The sequence below is a fragment of the Ananas comosus genome, linkage group 5 (genome assembly GCF_001540865.1).
Source record: "Ananas comosus cultivar F153 linkage group 5, ASM154086v1, whole genome shotgun sequence".
Lineage (NCBI taxonomy): Eukaryota > Viridiplantae > Streptophyta > Magnoliopsida > Poales > Bromeliaceae > Ananas > Ananas comosus.
In genome coordinates, this window is record NC_033625.1 from 11,658,236 (window position 1) to 11,675,607 (window position 17,372).

Here is a 17,372-nt window from a genome sequence, read left to right on the forward strand (position 1 = left end):
TAGGTTGTTTTCACTATTCCGGCAACCCGGGGCTAATCCGATGCCTCCAAAGGTGAGCACGATGACCTCTGGACTATGCTGATCAGAGTGCTCACCTGTTTTGCTATAGGCGAGGCCCGGATCATCGATTACGGCCTTGTTGTTCCCGTTACGCACTCCCCGCAGAACTTCGGCTTGCTCCCGCACACTCCACAGTGGGTGGCGGAGCTCCAGATAGTGAGCACGACCTTTGTCTCGACGAGACCTATCAACCCATACCTTGGCTGACCTTGGTAGTGCTCAAAAAGTGGTATATGGTCCTAAACTCCCTCGTTTTGCTTATAATATTGTAATTATGGTTTGAGGTAGGGGTTTTTATGCAATTGCCACCTTGTGGCTGCTGTGGACAGCGTGTATGTGTGGTATGTGACCTTTGGACTAATCGCCCAAGGTCCAAATCCTTTCACGGAGATTGAATATCGGTTTCAGTGCGTTTTTTGGTGAAATCCGCATGCGAAACGCGTCTTCGGTTCGGATTTCATCCAACATTGTTGGAATGCCCTAGGTTTTGCCGCTAAGCCATGTCGGCTAGCCACCTACATCATCTCAAGTGCCCGGAGATGACGGGTGAGCGGTGGAGGGTTCTGGTGTCGAATCTGACACTTTTGGAAACCCAAATCGAAATGATTATTCGACAATAATCGTTTGGACGTGAGATCTTGTGTTCACTACCTCAACACCCAAATCGGTGTGTTTTTGGTCAGCGGGTGACTCGTGGCATGAGTTGGTGCATTCTGGGACACTTTGTAGGTCCCTGCGGCGTCCCGGTGTAATTTTCGGGACTTCCGACGAGTTACGCAGATCAGTTTTTGGGAAACCGATTCCGTGGTAAATTGTGGGGATTGTGAGTATTGTGTTTTGAGTCAATGGGTTGGACTTTGATCCTGTGGACCCTTCGTAGGTCCGGTCGACGGTTTTGCACATTATAGAGATGGATGCGACAGTGATACAGGTGGGTACTTCGATCCGAAGTCGGTCTAGTGGTGCACATTTGGTGATGTTCTCTCCACATTCTCTTCTTATATTCTTACATTACTTGTGATTGTTGAGCCTGACACCATATGACTCTATTGTATGTTGCTTTACTTAGTTACTTTTATATTTCTTTTTCATAGTCTAGAAGTAGAGCAGTTGTTTATTATATGCGTAGATTTTTTACATCTGACTCTCTTTGTTCAATGACCTATTCGGTTAGTATACCTTGAGGGGTTTGATTGTTGGCTACTTACCGACGGCTATTGATCATATTTGCTCGATCGCCACTGCTCATCAGCATTTCGCGTGCACCAGCGGTTTGGCCACCGCAATGGTGTTCTTTTTCGAAAAAGTAGTTGGAAGTGCCAACCCGTGAGCCAAGAAGCTTATACTAGGGTTATATGCCATTTAGAGTGGCATGACACTTGCCTGAGATCTTTAAACCAACACGACGGATTTGGATTGGGTACTTTGGGACTATTGTCCGGTTGATACATTTCATTCACAGTAGCGATAGTTGTACATATATTTTACTTCATTTTTTACTTTGCTACTGTATTATCTTTCGTAGCTATACTTTTGGTTGTCAGTGAGTACACTCGCCTTCGTTGGCTTGCGGTACCCACTAGGAGACCCTTATTGGTTTCTCACCGCCCCTCTATTTTAGGCGATCTTGAAGGACCAAGTCGGGACGAGGCGTGAGGTGCGTACCTAGCAAAAGTTAGAGTTCTCGGCCTACTAGCATATTGGTTCTAGACTTACCCTTTTCTAGACTTATCGTCGTTAATGCAAACCAAGGACTTCCGAGGTCCGCCGAGACACGTACTGACAGGTCTCGACGTGCCGGGGGCCGTGCTCATGATCCGGAGCACAACGGCTTACTGTGGAGGGCGCGGGAGCAACCCGAATATTCAGCGAACAACGCTCACTCGGGGTAAACCACGCCGAACAAGCCGATCCGGAGTTCGTTGATCCAAAGTGAGGTGAGCATTGTGATCATAATTGACCAGCGATCACCGTGCTCACCTTCGGAGGCATCGGGACAGCCTTGGATCGCCGGAAAAATAAGCGCAAACCTGAAACAACAACCAAAAGACAGCACTGCGAAGGCTTACCGGTAGTGGGAGCTAGGGCACAGTCGGCGACGGCTCTGTGGCGGATGCGCCGGCGACGAAGAAACCCGAGCCTGCACAGGCTAGGGTTTGGGTTCAGGATCAATGGCGGCCACAGCGGCTGGTAGGGAGCTTAGGGGCGGCGGCGGTGGATGCCAGAGGCTGGAGCGAAGCTGCACGGCCGATCCCATGCGGCGGCGGCGTGCGGGCCAGAAAGCCAACTCAGCTCGGCCCAAGGTCGCCCAGGCAGCCCCTAGGACGGCTGCAGCGCGGCGGCGGCGCTCGGGGCTGCTCGGGGCAGTGGCGATGGACCACCTGAGGTCGGAGGGATGCCGCAGGGGTGGTCCAAGGCGGCGGTGGCGCGGCGGCGAAGCTGCAGGTAGACCTTGGCCCGAGCTTGCCCTAGCTAGCAGCAAGGTGGTTGTAGCGCGGCGGCCACGTTCGGGGGTGGCGGCAGTCGACGAAGAGGGTCTCCGGGGCTCCGGGGGAGGTGCCGGAGAAGGGCCGGAAGGAAAGGTTGCACCCTGCAAGGATCCCGAGCGAAGGTGGAGGGAGGAAAGCAATGTTAGGGAGATGGAGGGAGAAAAAGGTGGCTGAGGAGGCTATGGCCGGTCGGAACTCGGTCAGCGGCCGCCGGGAGACGCACGGCGCACGAGGTGAGGGGGAGAGAGGCGGCTAGGGTCAGCTGAGGCTAGGGTTAGGGTTTGCATGTTGCAAACCCTTGGTGACCTTATATACCTATGATGTATAATAGCAAGTTAGTCCACCAAAACTTAGTATTTTAATCTAAGTCCCTCACAACGGGAGTAAAACGCGCGAACACACCCCCAAGTTCGATTTCACGCAAAATGGTACATAAAATGTAGAGCTTTTTGCAAAATTACCATTTTACCATCTAAGACCCCTCCTCGATCAACGCATGATATCAGGAGATCCGTCCGTCAGATTTGCGAACGGATCACACTAGTGCGATCAGCACGACAGAGACATCAAATCCACAATTTTGTTTTACCTGGTTTGGTCGCGGATTCGCAACGAAACCCATCCTCTCTCCAACAGGCAAAACTACGCACAAATACATAAAAAGCATGTATCTCCAGATTTCTTGAAATCTGTGCGTCAAACCTAAAATCTGTCACGTCCTGCTATCGCCAATTTGGTCGATCCGAGCCCGTACACAGACGCCGAACGGACAGCACCTACCTTGTCCGCCCAAGGCTCAATAGCAACAAGTACATGTATAAAGAAATAAACAACTCCCAAGATAACATTTCAATATACATGGCTTGCACGAGGGCAAGCAACAAGAACGAGTGAAAGTAAGCTAGCTAAACATGCATTCATTGTATTTTTGAAACAACTTTAAACCAAAGTATAAACCTGAATAACTACACCATTTAGTTATTTACATGCTCACTTACACATTCTTTACATGTTTCATTAACATCAAATATATACAACATGAAACCAAAATGGTATACCACTAAACTCTGGTGTTTACTGGCTAAAATGCCAGGTCCTTGCCGCGATTCTCGGCCGCTCTGCTCGCGCTAGGATCTGGATGGTTGGTGGTGTGAGAATTACTAAAAGTTCCCAGTGGGTTCGGCCACTGACCTCGCCGACTCACCCACTAGGTCTATTCAGGCATATGTAGGCAAGAAAAGAGAGCAGATAGTAACCAGCTATAACATGAAACTACTGCAATGCCTGTACAAAGCTGAAATAAACAGTAGAAAATATATGAAATTGATGCATGCATGCCGCTGATAATGTTTACCCAATCAAACTGGTTAACCATTTGGTTAACAATAACTCACCACAAAATTCCTAATATCGGGGAGAATTCTGCTACAACCCGACATGACCGTCGACTGGGGAGAATTCCGCTACCAACCTAGTTGATGACAACTCCGGAGCACATCGCCCAAGGAGGAGCGACCTTCCTCGAGCATTAGACTAATGTGAGTATGATCTAATCCTTACTTAGAGGATTTAACAAATGACAATGCCACACTTTAACCATTAACTAGCTCTTTATGCTAGTTTATAATTCCAAGTCTCGATGCTAACCAATACTCTAATCATAATGTCACCAATTCACTATTGTCATGGTCCACAATAAATTCACGCGTTCATAGGGTTCTATGTCCATATTTCTATTGTTCACATGTCCTTTACATTGGTACATATTCAATTGCCCATTACATTATAATGACATTTACCCTATATGCATGAATACACTACAATTCATATATATGTATGCTCAATAAGGCGACATGGGCATAAAGAGAGATTTGAAGATTTCGGATAGCATCACCCACCTGTAGAAATGCCGAAATGTTAGAATCAATATCTTGGAGCTCACAAGTATCAAGTCCTCGTGACTCGATGCGAATAAAGCTAGAACGACGTCTATCGTAATTAGTGCGCCGTAGATCTGTCGGAATGTCACTTCGAACTTTCGAGCGTGTCCACTTTTCCTTCATAGAGGAATAAAAGGGATTAAACTTAAGTCATATTCATATTTTTACAACTTTGCATTTCAACTCCAACTTATATATATGTATATACTATCAACATATACATATACATAGTCTTACTATGAAGTTCCTTATCAACTTTACACTTTAGTAATCAAGAACTAGGGACAACTAACATCGACTTTAAACAAGGTTTAGTATGATCCCAGTTCATATTTTATCTTCCAACAACTAATCATAAGTAGATATGCACATACACATACATCTATATACTTAGAACTAGTTTTATAGGGTTCATAGTACTTGGAAGTTTTAGTATTTTAAAAATCCCCCCTTCACTACCTCTTTACAGCAAAGAACCTCTTTAAACCAGGATTTACGTCATTATAATTTAAACCTTAAAGCTATTTTAATCCAGATTGCCTCCCTACTAACCATTCATATGTATATATATACATACATACATAGTATAAACTAGTTTTATAAGTTCTCCATGATGTTTAGAATTTCAGCTTTTACACAATCATCAGCATCATTCCAATTCGGAATTGGAAGTTAACTTACCTCCAATTTCATCCCTACTGAGCTATATATATATACTTATACATGTATACATGTTATTTTCAGCATATATTCAATGCTTTTACACCCAGATATAACCTTTAATCACCTAAGCCCTTTGCTTAAGGTAATTGCACATACTCTCAGCAGAGAATAACTTCTTACCTCAAGTTTCAATGGTTAATCAGCTTGGGTTCTTGTTCGGATGCTCCTCCCAGTTCAATCACCTAGCAAGCTGCCAACTCCTCAAATCCCCTTTCAATTCGGAACACCCAAGGAAGCTCCACCAGGTTCTCTTTCCAATTCGGGCGCCCAGAAATCCACAAAGGCAGCAGCCACCACTTAGGTTTCTTTTACCTATTAATACCAGTTCTAATTCTTTAGGATTTAATTTTTGTACAGCTATAGCTAATCTTAGCTGGGAAGTAAGTTACTTACTTCAAGTTTCAAGCTTCTTTAGCTGGGTTTCCTTGCTCGGACACACTTCATAGTCCCAAGATACTCAACCTGCCAACTCTAGCAGTCAAGAATCCCTTTTGTAGATCATCTCTAAGGCAATTACTTCGACTATAATTAGATATTAAACCTAGCTTACCTTACTTTGATGTTCCACCTGATTGCTCTCAGCTCCAATAGCCCAAACATCCTGCTCGGCAGCTCCTCTCCACCCTAAACATCAAAGCTGCCAACATCACTTCTTCAAGCCTCAACTACTTAGAAGCCATCTTCATAGCAACCAATCCTTCTCAAACTAGGAATATATATCAACTCACCTGGATTTGAGGTTTCCCCAGGGGTCTCTTCAACTCCACAAACCTTCCCTTCAGCTCCACAGTTTTTCTTCTTAGCTCCAACAGCAAAAAGTTCAACTCCACAAGCTTTTCTTCACTAGCTTGCTCTTATGGCTGAGAGGGAAAGAGAGGAGGGAATAGATGAGAAAGAAGCTGTTGGAGGAAGGTCCTGGTACGTGGACACATTCCAGGGAGCTGGGATTAAGTGATAAGAATAAATAATTGCACTTTAACCCTTCAAATCAGCGAAAGTGCATTACAATCCTGCAGTTTACAATTCAGTACCTGCAGGTTTACAATTCAGTCCCTGCACTAAACTGCAGCCTGGCAGCAGTAATTGCAGCCCCTTTTTGCGCATCTAACTCACTCCGAGTTCAGTCAAACACTTTCAAAACACCCTAAACACTATGCCGAAGCTACTAATTAAGCTCGGAAGCAAACTAATTTCATTTTGGCATGATTTTGATCAATTTGATCAAGATTAGGCCATAGTCGAAAATTCAACATATTACAAAATCCGTTAGTGCCATTGGTTCCAGGATAGCCGAACCATTAAAAACGAACTATTGGATCGCTATGAACGGAGTCCGATACGCGCCGGAAGCCATATCTACACCTTGGCCTCTCCGAAAATTCAGGTTACTATTCACTTTAAGTGAAAAGTAAGAGTCGTGTAACTTTTCCATTCAAACTCGTTTTCTCCCGAAACTTGATGAGTGCTTTTGTAATTAAAATACACACAAAAGTATCGTCAACGGAGAGTTTAGTTATACTGCCAAAATCTCAGTCTTTACATTTATATTCTAAAAAAAATATATATGTCGATCTGTTTGGCTTCTAGAGCATCCATCTAACATTTTTCTTTACCTCTTTTTTGCTCTTTTCTCCTTTTTCTATCTCCGACATCCCTGGCGCATGTTTTCTCTTCTCCTTTTATCTATTTCTTATATTTTCGACATCATCTTTCACTTTTCTTCTCTTTTCTTTACAATGAGATGGACAGATCTGATCACTTTATGATGAGAGGGATAAATATGAACATGTTAAAACTTTTGGATGGACAAATTTGATCATCTAAACTTTGTAAGGATTTATTGATAAATTGATGTTCTTATAAGGACACGTATAAAATTAGTAAAAATATCATTTTACTTATTAACTAACTATAGTTAAGTTAACTAATCACTGTTAACAGAAAGTAACGACATAGAGAAGGACAAATTTGAGTTCTCAAACTTGATAGGAATATATTTATTATTCAATATCTTTATAAAAACATGTACAAAATTAATCCAAAAATTGCTCTTTACAAAACTTTACAGGTTAACAGTGCAATTCTTTTTAAGAAGACAGTAATAGTACAAATTTCAAAATTTGGCCGATTAAGGATTGTTTACAAATAATAAATTTTTTTACTGAATTTTATTTTAAAATAATTAAAATTTGAATTTAAATTTAAAAATTGAAATTGAATTAAATTTTAAAATTTGAATTTTAAATGAACTTAAAATTTTATAATTTTAATTTAAAATATCAATATCAATTTGAAATTTAAAATTTAAAATTTATTATCTAAATTCAAAATTTTAAAATTTGAAATTTAAAAATTTAAGTATAAATTATAAATATAAAATATAAAATATAAAATTAATTTAAATTTAAAATCTGATCTAAAATAAAAATAAAAATATAAAATTTGAGTCCAATATCAGAACTAGATTTCAAAAAGTAGATTTTAACCCTTTTTGATTTAGATCTTTGAAAATTAAAAATTTAATTAAAATGAGATTGTCAGACCCTTCATTGAATCAAAAATTCTTTTTGAGTGCAATATTAATTTTCAAATGCTTGGCCCGACACCTACTAACCCAACATCCAACCGTCTCATAATCGCCGTCAATTTTTAGGTGGGCATGCCCCATAAAATCGACGCTACCTCGTGCCATTAACCCTCGCCAGATCAACCGTTTCTCGAACCAACACACCTCCGCGGACATGGCCGCGTACAGGGTCGCGGCGGTGATCAAGAACCCCTCCGACGAAGACGAGTTCCTCGTCGTACGGCAGTCCCCGCCGCCGCCGCTCCAGGAGGAGGAGTACGGCCGGTACGTCGACTCCGATCTCTGGGACTTGCCCTCGGCGCCGCTCACTCCCCTCGCCGGCGACCGCCGCTCCGATGCGGCCGCCGTCGAGGGCGCCGATTCCGTCTCCGAGAAGCTCGACCTCGCGAAGTTCGATCTCGGTTCCGCGCTTCATCAGGTGATTCCCGCCTTTCTTGGTTCTGTGATCTTTAGTTCCGTGCAGTTTCTGAGGGAAAAAAAAAAAAAAAAGCAGTAGGTAAAATTGCGTGGATGTTCTTGAACCAAACTGAAATCTTAAGCACATAAAGTGGAGGTACACTTTCACATTAGGTATAAAGTGTGCAAACATGTCCTCCACTCCGTAAGTCTTGATTGTAACTTGGCCGAACATGGGTGATAAATACCGCTTTTAACACCTAACATGTGCGGGGCGCTATGATCTAGCCGCATTCCGCTATTACATCGAGGCGGTTCCAACCGTGTGTAGTGCTATCTGACTGTGGTTGTTGTTGTAAAATTTTAGTAAAATGCACAGATTTGGATGAAGATGTTAGGCAAGGGGCTTCTAGAAAGCTATCTTAACCCTATAAAGTGCGAAGGCCGCATGAAAATCCCACCCCTAGGATACAAGGTCTAATTGGAGTAAGTTCAGATTGCGCCTCCAGATCTCGATCAGAAACCCACCCACAGTTGTTAAAGAATTTAAAGATTGCTTGAGAAAGGACTTTGAAAGCATACAATTGGAAGGAAGGCTACGTTTCTGTTTGCTGTAAATGGTGCAAACCGCCACTCACTTCCTTCTTAAAGTGCTTAAAAATCATTTTTTTCCCCCTTCTCTAACCATCTCCCCAACGGTCAACTGCGAAGTTGATCTTGTCGACCCAAGAAGGCCAATCCGTGCCCTTAGTCGCCCCTTTTCTTTTTTTCTCTCTCCTATCCTGCCCCTTTTTTTTTTTTTTTTTTTTCTTTCTTAGCTTTGGGGGAGAGGTGGAAGAGGATTTTGCTATTTATAGTGAAAAGTGAAGGTAAAAGTCCACAAATATCCAATGTGGCAATAAACTAAAAGCAGTAAAATATATTCCCAAGTCTTTGGTTTGTGAAATTTGGAGTGAACGTAAATTTTCATTTTCCTCTCAAACTAGATTCCCTAAAGTTACTTTTGTCGTCGTACTAAAATTGTTGGAGCTTAATATTAAGTCGTTATATGGTAGATACATCGACAATTCCCAACTTGTTTACTAAATAACAAATACCTTAAAAGTTGATAGGCGTAAAAAAATCATAAAAGAAAAACTAAAGCACAGTTTATACCCCTAGGTGGATTTTTCTTTGAAGCTTTTTGTTGAATAGTGTTTGGAAATGCTTACATTGTACTAGAGTTCTGACAAACTTTGGTAGCGCTTTATTTAGGGCTTATGATTTATCCCAAGCGCATCAAGTATTCTAATGCTTTACCAGTAAACGCTAGGAACTTCCCTACCTTCCAAGGTGTATATATATGTGTGTGAGTGTGTGTGTGTGTGCTTCTTGACTTTATCAAGCTAGATTCTTTTATTGACCGTCCAACCTATCTTGTTTTGGATATTACAGTACATTAACCGAATACATGATTACACAAATACTCCACTGTCCATAGAAATAATGAACTGGAAATGCAACCTCCTATTGATACTTTGATAGTATTTGCTAAATTGCCTTTGAACTTGAGACAATTTGATTTTCAGTTATACTGACATTGATGCAAATAATTTGTTTGGACTTTGTCAAGGTTAGGTCTGATTTAGTTATATTTGAATTTTACTTTTTCTTAGAAAGTAAGATAATGAAAGATTCGGTCGTTTCTTTTGATCTTATCTCTTTGAAACAAAAAGCTAGGATAAGATTGGAAGTGAAGTTGTTACCTAGGTATTATAATGAGTTATTATTATTTCAGCTCACTACGGACCGCCTCAATGCAAGTAAACTCTACGTTTTTCAAGCTTTCAATTCAAACATAAACATATGCTAAAAATTTCAAAAAAAATCTCATCCATTTGATCATCATAAATTTCACGTTTATTTATCTACTAGCATCACAACTACAAGTAAAACTAAATAGAAAAACTCTATCATCCTAATTAAAGGATAGAAACCAAACACATACAAAGTATGCTTAGTTTACAATCGCCAAAAGTTAATTTATACACCTCACTATTTTACATCAACTAGAAGCTTTCTCCATAATGACAACTCGTTTACCCACTAGGTATAAGAAACAGTAAGCTAGTATACTAAAAACTTCCATATTTGAGAGCTAGAACTCCTAGAATTCAAAAATTTGCCCAAATGCTCTGATTAACCTGAAGTAGTCAAGGGCAAACAAAATAAGTAACACTATCCAATAAGCGATTGTAGAAGACTATGAAGGAAAACAAATAACAATACAGTGAGATACCATCCAAGTAGGGCAAACATAATAAGTAACACTATCCAATAAGCGATTGTAGAAGACTATGAAGGAAAACAAATAATAATACAGTGAGATACCATCAAAGTAGATAATAGAATTCACATGTAATTTGTTGCATAATATAAGAATGATTTATTATTTTTATTTATTGTTTGGCCTATCATAATAAACTGAAGCATCATAATATGGATTTTTAACTATATATCACGGACACTTCCTTGGACGTGCGTTCAACGCGGGTCTGTCGCGCATCCACTTAAAATAATTTATATATGTATATGTATTTCTTTATTTATTTATTTATTTTATTTTTTATGCATATGTAATGTAAGATGATAAATATTTTGGTTTTTAATGAATGAGTACAAATTTTTTTGGATAATATAAATACATTTTTTATGGTGGAGAATTTCTTTCCTTAATATATATGAACTATCCAAGAGAATTTTATTAACTTTCATTCATATGAGAAATATAACTATATTTTATAAAAATTAATATTTTATATTATAATAAATATATATTATTGCGTTAATAATAATATTTTTTATTAATGATGTCCATGCTGTGTCCGTGCCCTACTTTTTAAGAAATTGCCAAGTTGCCGTATCCCGTGCCTGTGCCTGTGTTAACTAGATTTTTAACAAAATAAATTATTCGATACAACATGAAAAATATATATCTTGAGAGACACAGATGATCTATCATAGGATTTCAATTGCCAACAATTATAATAACAGAGACAAAATATAATTCAGAAGTAACAATTCACACCCATTGCTGGATGGCAAAAAGCAGAAGCCCTCTTACATCTAAAAGGTCATATCCTTCTACATCTATAAGGTCACATTCCCACCCACATTTGGATGGGCCCATAGGCTGACACCAAATACCTCACAGGGCAACAATAATTGACAATTCTCTTCGTCTCTAGAAGAGTCAATAGAATATTTTTGACTTGCACAACTTACCCAATGTCATTATTCACATTTAGAATGTCATAACTCATGAAGAATCAATCAATATGTTTTCAATGTGATAGCTACATTAAACATATAGCTACATTAAACATTTTCAAGAGAAGTATCGCTATGCAATAATTAATCATATTGATTATATGTTTATTAACTTTTACAAATTAGCATCAAAAGAATAACAATGATAACGAGTAGATTATGTATGTAATAAAGGATTACATATGTGGTTCAATTGAATCCATTCTTTACTAGACCCGAATAGAAGGTTTAAAATTAAATGTATAATGCATCAAAGAGATCTAACCATTTTTAGCCATTAATTGAGTCAGATCAAAACAATCAGTCTTAGAGATGCAAATCAATATATATTATTATAAAGAAAATCATTCAAATTTCATTTAGAATCTTAAGAAGGATCAAAATTAAAAATTTAGTGAACCAAAATAACCACTTACCTATATCTCAAACCAGCCTAAAAGATAGTGTGAAGATATGAGAACTTTCTTGCTTCCAACTATCTCGTAAAACTCTTCTCAACACTTCTTTATATCTGTGTATGAGTAAAATTCAGTTAAATAGCTAGTTTTACTAATGAGCATGATGTGGCATTTTAGACAAATATCTTCATGTAAGAAGGTGATTTGTCATTTTCTAAAGATTTGCATGAATTATTTGGTAAACCCTTTTCTTTGATCCTATCCTCTTATGTTGGCTGGTTAGAAAAAGCATGAAGTGGCAAAGGTTACTCATTTTTGCATATAGGTCCTCTAGGTTTCCAAATATTTATTATAGGATCTATACATAATGTGTTATTACTACATATTATATCACATCATTTCATGGAAAATGTGCATTTGAACTATTACATATACTAGTTAAGAGCCAGTGCTTCGCAGTGGATAGGTATTGTTGAAGTTCATTGTTGTGGTGGATATCATTTTGTTGATAAATCTCATCTCATTAGTGCTTTCAAGTAGAATATATTAAAAATGACATAACTAACGTAAACAATTTAAAAATAAGTAAACCATGTAGCAGAGAACTCACATATTTGATTTAAAAAGCATATAAAATATAAACAAATAACTAATTTATTTTTAAAAATATTTTATAGCACATCAGCTTTAATTGTACTCTAAATAAGATAATAAAAATAGAAAGGCAAAGAAATTATTTTATTTATTCAAGTAGTAAAATAACCAATCTAAAATAGATTTTAGAGGCTTCGAATTCACTGCAAGATAATCTTTTGCCAATTCTACAATAAGAATAGGAAAATAAAGAATTTGTTTTTTAAGTCTAGCAGTAAAACAATTGATCTAAACTATATTTCAGATTCAATTCTACATGATCTTTCGCCAATTCTGACTTTTTTTGCGTACAAATCAATAACCTAGAATTAGTAGTCAAAGGAATAATACAATTTAGAAAAGAAAAGAAAAAGAGGAAAGAAAAATTCATTCACAATTGGACTAACAATTTGCATTAAGATGATTAATATTTTTTTAATTCACTATTAATATCTAGTTCTTCAAAAGAGACAGCTTTCAACACCACAGAAGACAAAAAGATAATACAAAAATACTTAAAATAAAAAGAACAACCAAGCAAAATTATCTTTTGAAAAAAAAAATCATAGCATGCGCAATTCCTTTGTTGACCGTTGAAAAAAAAATCAGAGTTTTGGTATAGCATCATTTAGTTGTACTTCGTTAGGGGTGGAACTGGGCCGGGCTTGGGTCGGGTATTACTATGCCCAAGCCCGGCCCAAAAAAAAATGTTGGGCTTCGGGTCGGGCTTTTACCCAATTTTTTTTTTAAATTGAGGCCCGGCCCAGGCCCAAACCCAATGCCCAATACCCATCGGGCTTTGTGGAGGCCCATTTTATGCATCTATCATATAATATATGAATACTTTTATTTGTATAAAATTAAAATAAAATACCTATTTTTAGTTTTACCACATCAAAGAAATTAATATCTAAGATCAAATATATCATAATATAGAACTAAATATTTTGTTAATATATAATATATCCTCATATATATAAGTACATATCATTAATAACAATATATACTATATCATTTATTTCTTTTAATAGATAAATAATATATATAATTAAATATTTTATTTTGATAATTAATATATCGGGCTTTTGGGTCGGGCTCGGGTCGGGCTTGGACATGCCCAAATAGGCCCAAAATTTTTTCGGGCCTAAATTTTTAAACCCGGCCCGAACCCAAAGTTGTATTTTTAATACCCAAAGCCCGGCCCAAACATGGCCCATTGGGCCGGGCCTTGTTTAGGCCCGGGCCCAGTTCCACCCCTACTTCGTTGACTGTTGGAATTATTGTTATCACCCCTTGGTAAAGCCAAGCTTTGGACCACTTTGTAACTAGTGTTGTTGTGTCGCTGGTGCCTTAAGTATATGAAGGATCTGTAGTTCTGATATGTATAAAGTTGATCTAGATCTTCTTATGCCTTTGCACGGTCTTCAAAAATCCCTTGGAGGTGCGGGTGGCGAGGTGGTGGGGTTTGGCTCCCTGCCATGACCATGGCGATGCGCTTCTTGAACATCAGTGGGGGTTTGGTGGCGTTGCCACAGAAGTCTTTCCTGCTGTCACTAGAGAAGGCCCGCGGGGGTCGTCGGAGTCGGGTTCGAGGCGCGCGAAGAGCTTCTAGTAGGAGCAAGCGAGGATAAGGAGGGTGAAGGCGATGAGGCCGAGCATCGCTGTGAGCTCCCCAAAGAGCTAGCGGCGATTGCCACGGCTAGTGGGCCTTTGTCGCTGCTGCAGAAGAAGGAGGCGGCAATGGCATGCGCCGTAAGAGACATCTTTATTATTGGGAGAGGCTCTCTCAGGTTTGAGGGTGGAGTATTGGGTGTGAGGTATAGGTAATAATTGGGTTTAGGCTGTAGGAAGGTTATAGGGAAGGAGAGAGAGGAAAGGTGAGAGAAAAGGACATACTTTTTTGAATTTTGAGAAGACACTCTTAGAAAGAGAGAAAGTGGCCTTTCGAATTATGAGAAGACTCTCAAAAAGAGAGAAGGATAGAGGGGAGGTGAGTTTGGGAGAAAGCGCCACGTGGAACTTTAGAACTACCAATTAATATATTTGTATGGATTCTACTTGTTATGTACTAAACATTGTAAACCTCAATAACTACTCATAAAGTCAAATAATACCAAGCAACAAGATTAAGAAAATTTAAGAGAAATGCTATACTAATACCTTCATGACTCCAAAAACATTGTAATAAGAGATTGTCTTCAAATTCTCGGGGTATAATAACTTTCCCCTTTAAAAAGGTTACAATGTGCCAATGGATAAAATATTTCATATGAGAGGTATCAAGTACTATCAATTTGGATAAAGAGATATCTCATGAGAGAGGCATCAAGTAATATAAATTGGATAAAGAGATAAAGGTGATAGATAAACGTTCCTCAACTTTATTCATGCATAGATAGATAGTGTTAAATGTTTATACCGAAAATACTGTTCTATGGTAACTTAAGCCTTTAGAGAACAATAGTTGTTTCAGATAATTTAACATAGTATGAGAGTAGGAGGTCCTGAGTTCGAATCCCGCCAGACTCCTTACATTTTTAATTTCTTCCCATTTAGGCCATGTTTGGTTGCCCAAAAGTGGCCGAAGTGAAAGAAATCACCTTTACAAAAGTACTTCTCAGTTCGATTGTTTGATTGGCTATAAATTAAAACATGAAAAATGATAGTTTTGTAATTTTGATTCTTTAGTTATATATATAAAAAAGTAAAAATATAAACAAATAACTTATACTCGCAATTTAAATTAAAAATTTAAAGTTAAATTAAAATTTTAAATTTTAAATTTAAACTTAAATCTGAGTTGAATTAATAATTAAAATTTAAGACATAAATTGAATTTACATTTTGAAATTTAAAGTTTAAGCGATAACTCATAACTAAAATTAAATTCTAAAAAAAAGTTCAACATAAAATTAGAACATTTATTCAAATTTGAATTCATAATGTGAATTTATAATTTGAATCATATTTTAATTTCTCTTTAATCTTAAATTCTGAATTCAAATACTTATTCACAATTTGAATTAATATTTAAATTAGAATTAAAATTTGAGTTTAAAACTTTAAATCACAATTCAAACTAAACATTTGAATTCATAATTCGAATTTAAAGTTCACACTTGAAACTCATTATTGAAATTAAATATAAATAGGAAACTTAAACCTGAATTTGGATTTTAACTATACATTTTCGATCAATAATTTTAATTTATAGTTGGAACAATTTGAATTCAAAGTTCAAATTGAAGTTCTTAGCTAAAAAATAATTTGATTAAAATTAAAATTAAAATTTATATGTAAATACTATAATTCAAATTTAAATTAAAAAAATTAAAGATTAAAAATTTAAATTTAAATATAAATTCACAAATTTTAATTTAAAAATTTTATGCTGAATTTGAATTTACAAATAAAATTCAGAATGTGAAATTAAATTCATGATTTTAATTCAAATTTAAAGTGAAATTCAACTTTAAAAGTAAATTCAAATATTAAAGTTAAAGAGTCTTAAGATCAGATATAACTTCTTAGCTAAGCTCTCCACTTTGGGTACATTCGGAGTTTTTTGAGCCGAAGTTAAAAAAGTGAGATATAGTTATAATTCACTTTATCAGCCCACTTTTTTAAAATGACTTTTTATATTCACTTTCGCAAATCAAACAACCGATAAGACGTCACTTTTCAAAAGTGCCACTTTCGGTGCTCCACTTTTGGCCAACCAAACATGCCCTTAATGCAAGTAGATCTCAAATAAAGTACATTTGAAACTAAACCAAGGATTTTTGGGAAGCCTACCAAGGAAGAATCCAAATAATTAGAGATTCTCAATGTAAACCCTAGTCAAAAAGAGGGTACTTACATGAATCTTAGTCCGATTAGGAATTCAAACGAAAATGGGTCTAATCTCAACTAAATCTAATCTAATTCAAACTAGATCATGGATTTTCTCTCCATCAAGGAATAGCATTAGTAAAAAATACGGTATATAACATTATTAGTTAATAAATTGATTATCTTTCTAACTTCTTAGGTTGCTACCTTAGCTTGGTATCAAGGATTTAAGTACCTATCGGCAAGGGCAGTATCTACCGTGTCGTATCGTGTCAACAAAATATCGGCACAATACAGCCCCTGTGCTGATGACACAGTTCAAAACCCTATATTTTTTAAATTAGTAAGTAATTTTCTCAATAAAGTTCAAAAGATTTGATAAAGATACAAAATAAAAAACCGTTAGAATATTTTGTTGTTAAAGAAAATAAATATTTAATGTCATTATGTGTCGGCACACATGTATTTTTTGTGACCGGCATGCATCAGCACGGCCTGGCACGCGCCGTGCTGGTATAACCCGGTGCCACAACACTTAAATCGATGCTTGGTATCCTTAGTGTTTTCTAATTTCTAACTTATCTTCTTAGGTTCCTGCCTTAGCTTGGTATCCGTAGTGTTTTGTACACTTAAAATAAACTCTTGAAGAGTCTATAATAGCAGTTGCTCCTGGTCTTTGCTTCTGATATATCGATCGTGGTGCTCTTTTTGGGTCTCTAAAGACCTAGAAGCTTAACACTCTTTCAAATGTGTTGTCTTTTCAGTTTATTTATCCACATTAATGTTTAATTGTTGATTAGCTTCTCCTCTGTGTTTGTAGGAGAGAGAAGTAGAAGAAAAAGGATGTGGCTCATTTCATTGGTGTCTAATGAAAAAGTGTCAATACATGATAAATGCCTCTAAGGTTTATAGTCAGAATTAATTTATTCAAAACAAGGCCAATGCCAAACATTAAAAATATATTTCAATTAGTACAAACGAACTTCTCAAATTCCCCGATAGTTGT

General features: G+C 37.3%; 1 protein-coding gene and 1 long non-coding RNA gene across 7 annotated transcripts in view; one reads left to right on the forward strand and one right to left on the reverse strand.

Annotated features, from left to right (window-relative positions):
• On the reverse strand, nucleotides 3,470-6,143 carry LOC109711028. 3 transcript variants are annotated; one of them, XR_002216492.1, is made up of 6 exons: nucleotides 5,941-6,143; nucleotides 5,763-5,836; nucleotides 5,606-5,674; nucleotides 5,333-5,524; nucleotides 4,448-4,606; nucleotides 3,470-3,683 (listed from the first exon to the last, which is right to left on the reverse strand). It is a non-coding gene; the product is annotated as an uncharacterized LOC109711028 (long non-coding RNA). The 3 variants fall into 3 exon arrangements; XR_002216491.1 differs by having other exon boundaries at nucleotides 3,470-3,762; XR_002216490.1 differs by having other exon boundaries at nucleotides 3,470-4,606; nucleotides 5,941-6,142.
• The window catches only part of LOC109710380, an 81,051-nt gene continuing 71,504 nt past the window's right edge, over nucleotides 7,826-17,372 (forward strand). For 3 of the 4 annotated variants that reach the window (XM_020232905.1, XM_020232904.1, XM_020232906.1), the window contains exon 1: nucleotides 7,826-8,217. In XM_020232905.1, the coding sequence (XP_020088494.1) occupies nucleotides 7,954-8,217 (264 nt within the window). In that variant the 5' untranslated portion in view covers nucleotides 7,826-7,953. The remainder of the gene's footprint in view (nucleotides 8,218-17,372) is intronic. The other variant, XM_020232903.1, reaches the window with a different exon arrangement.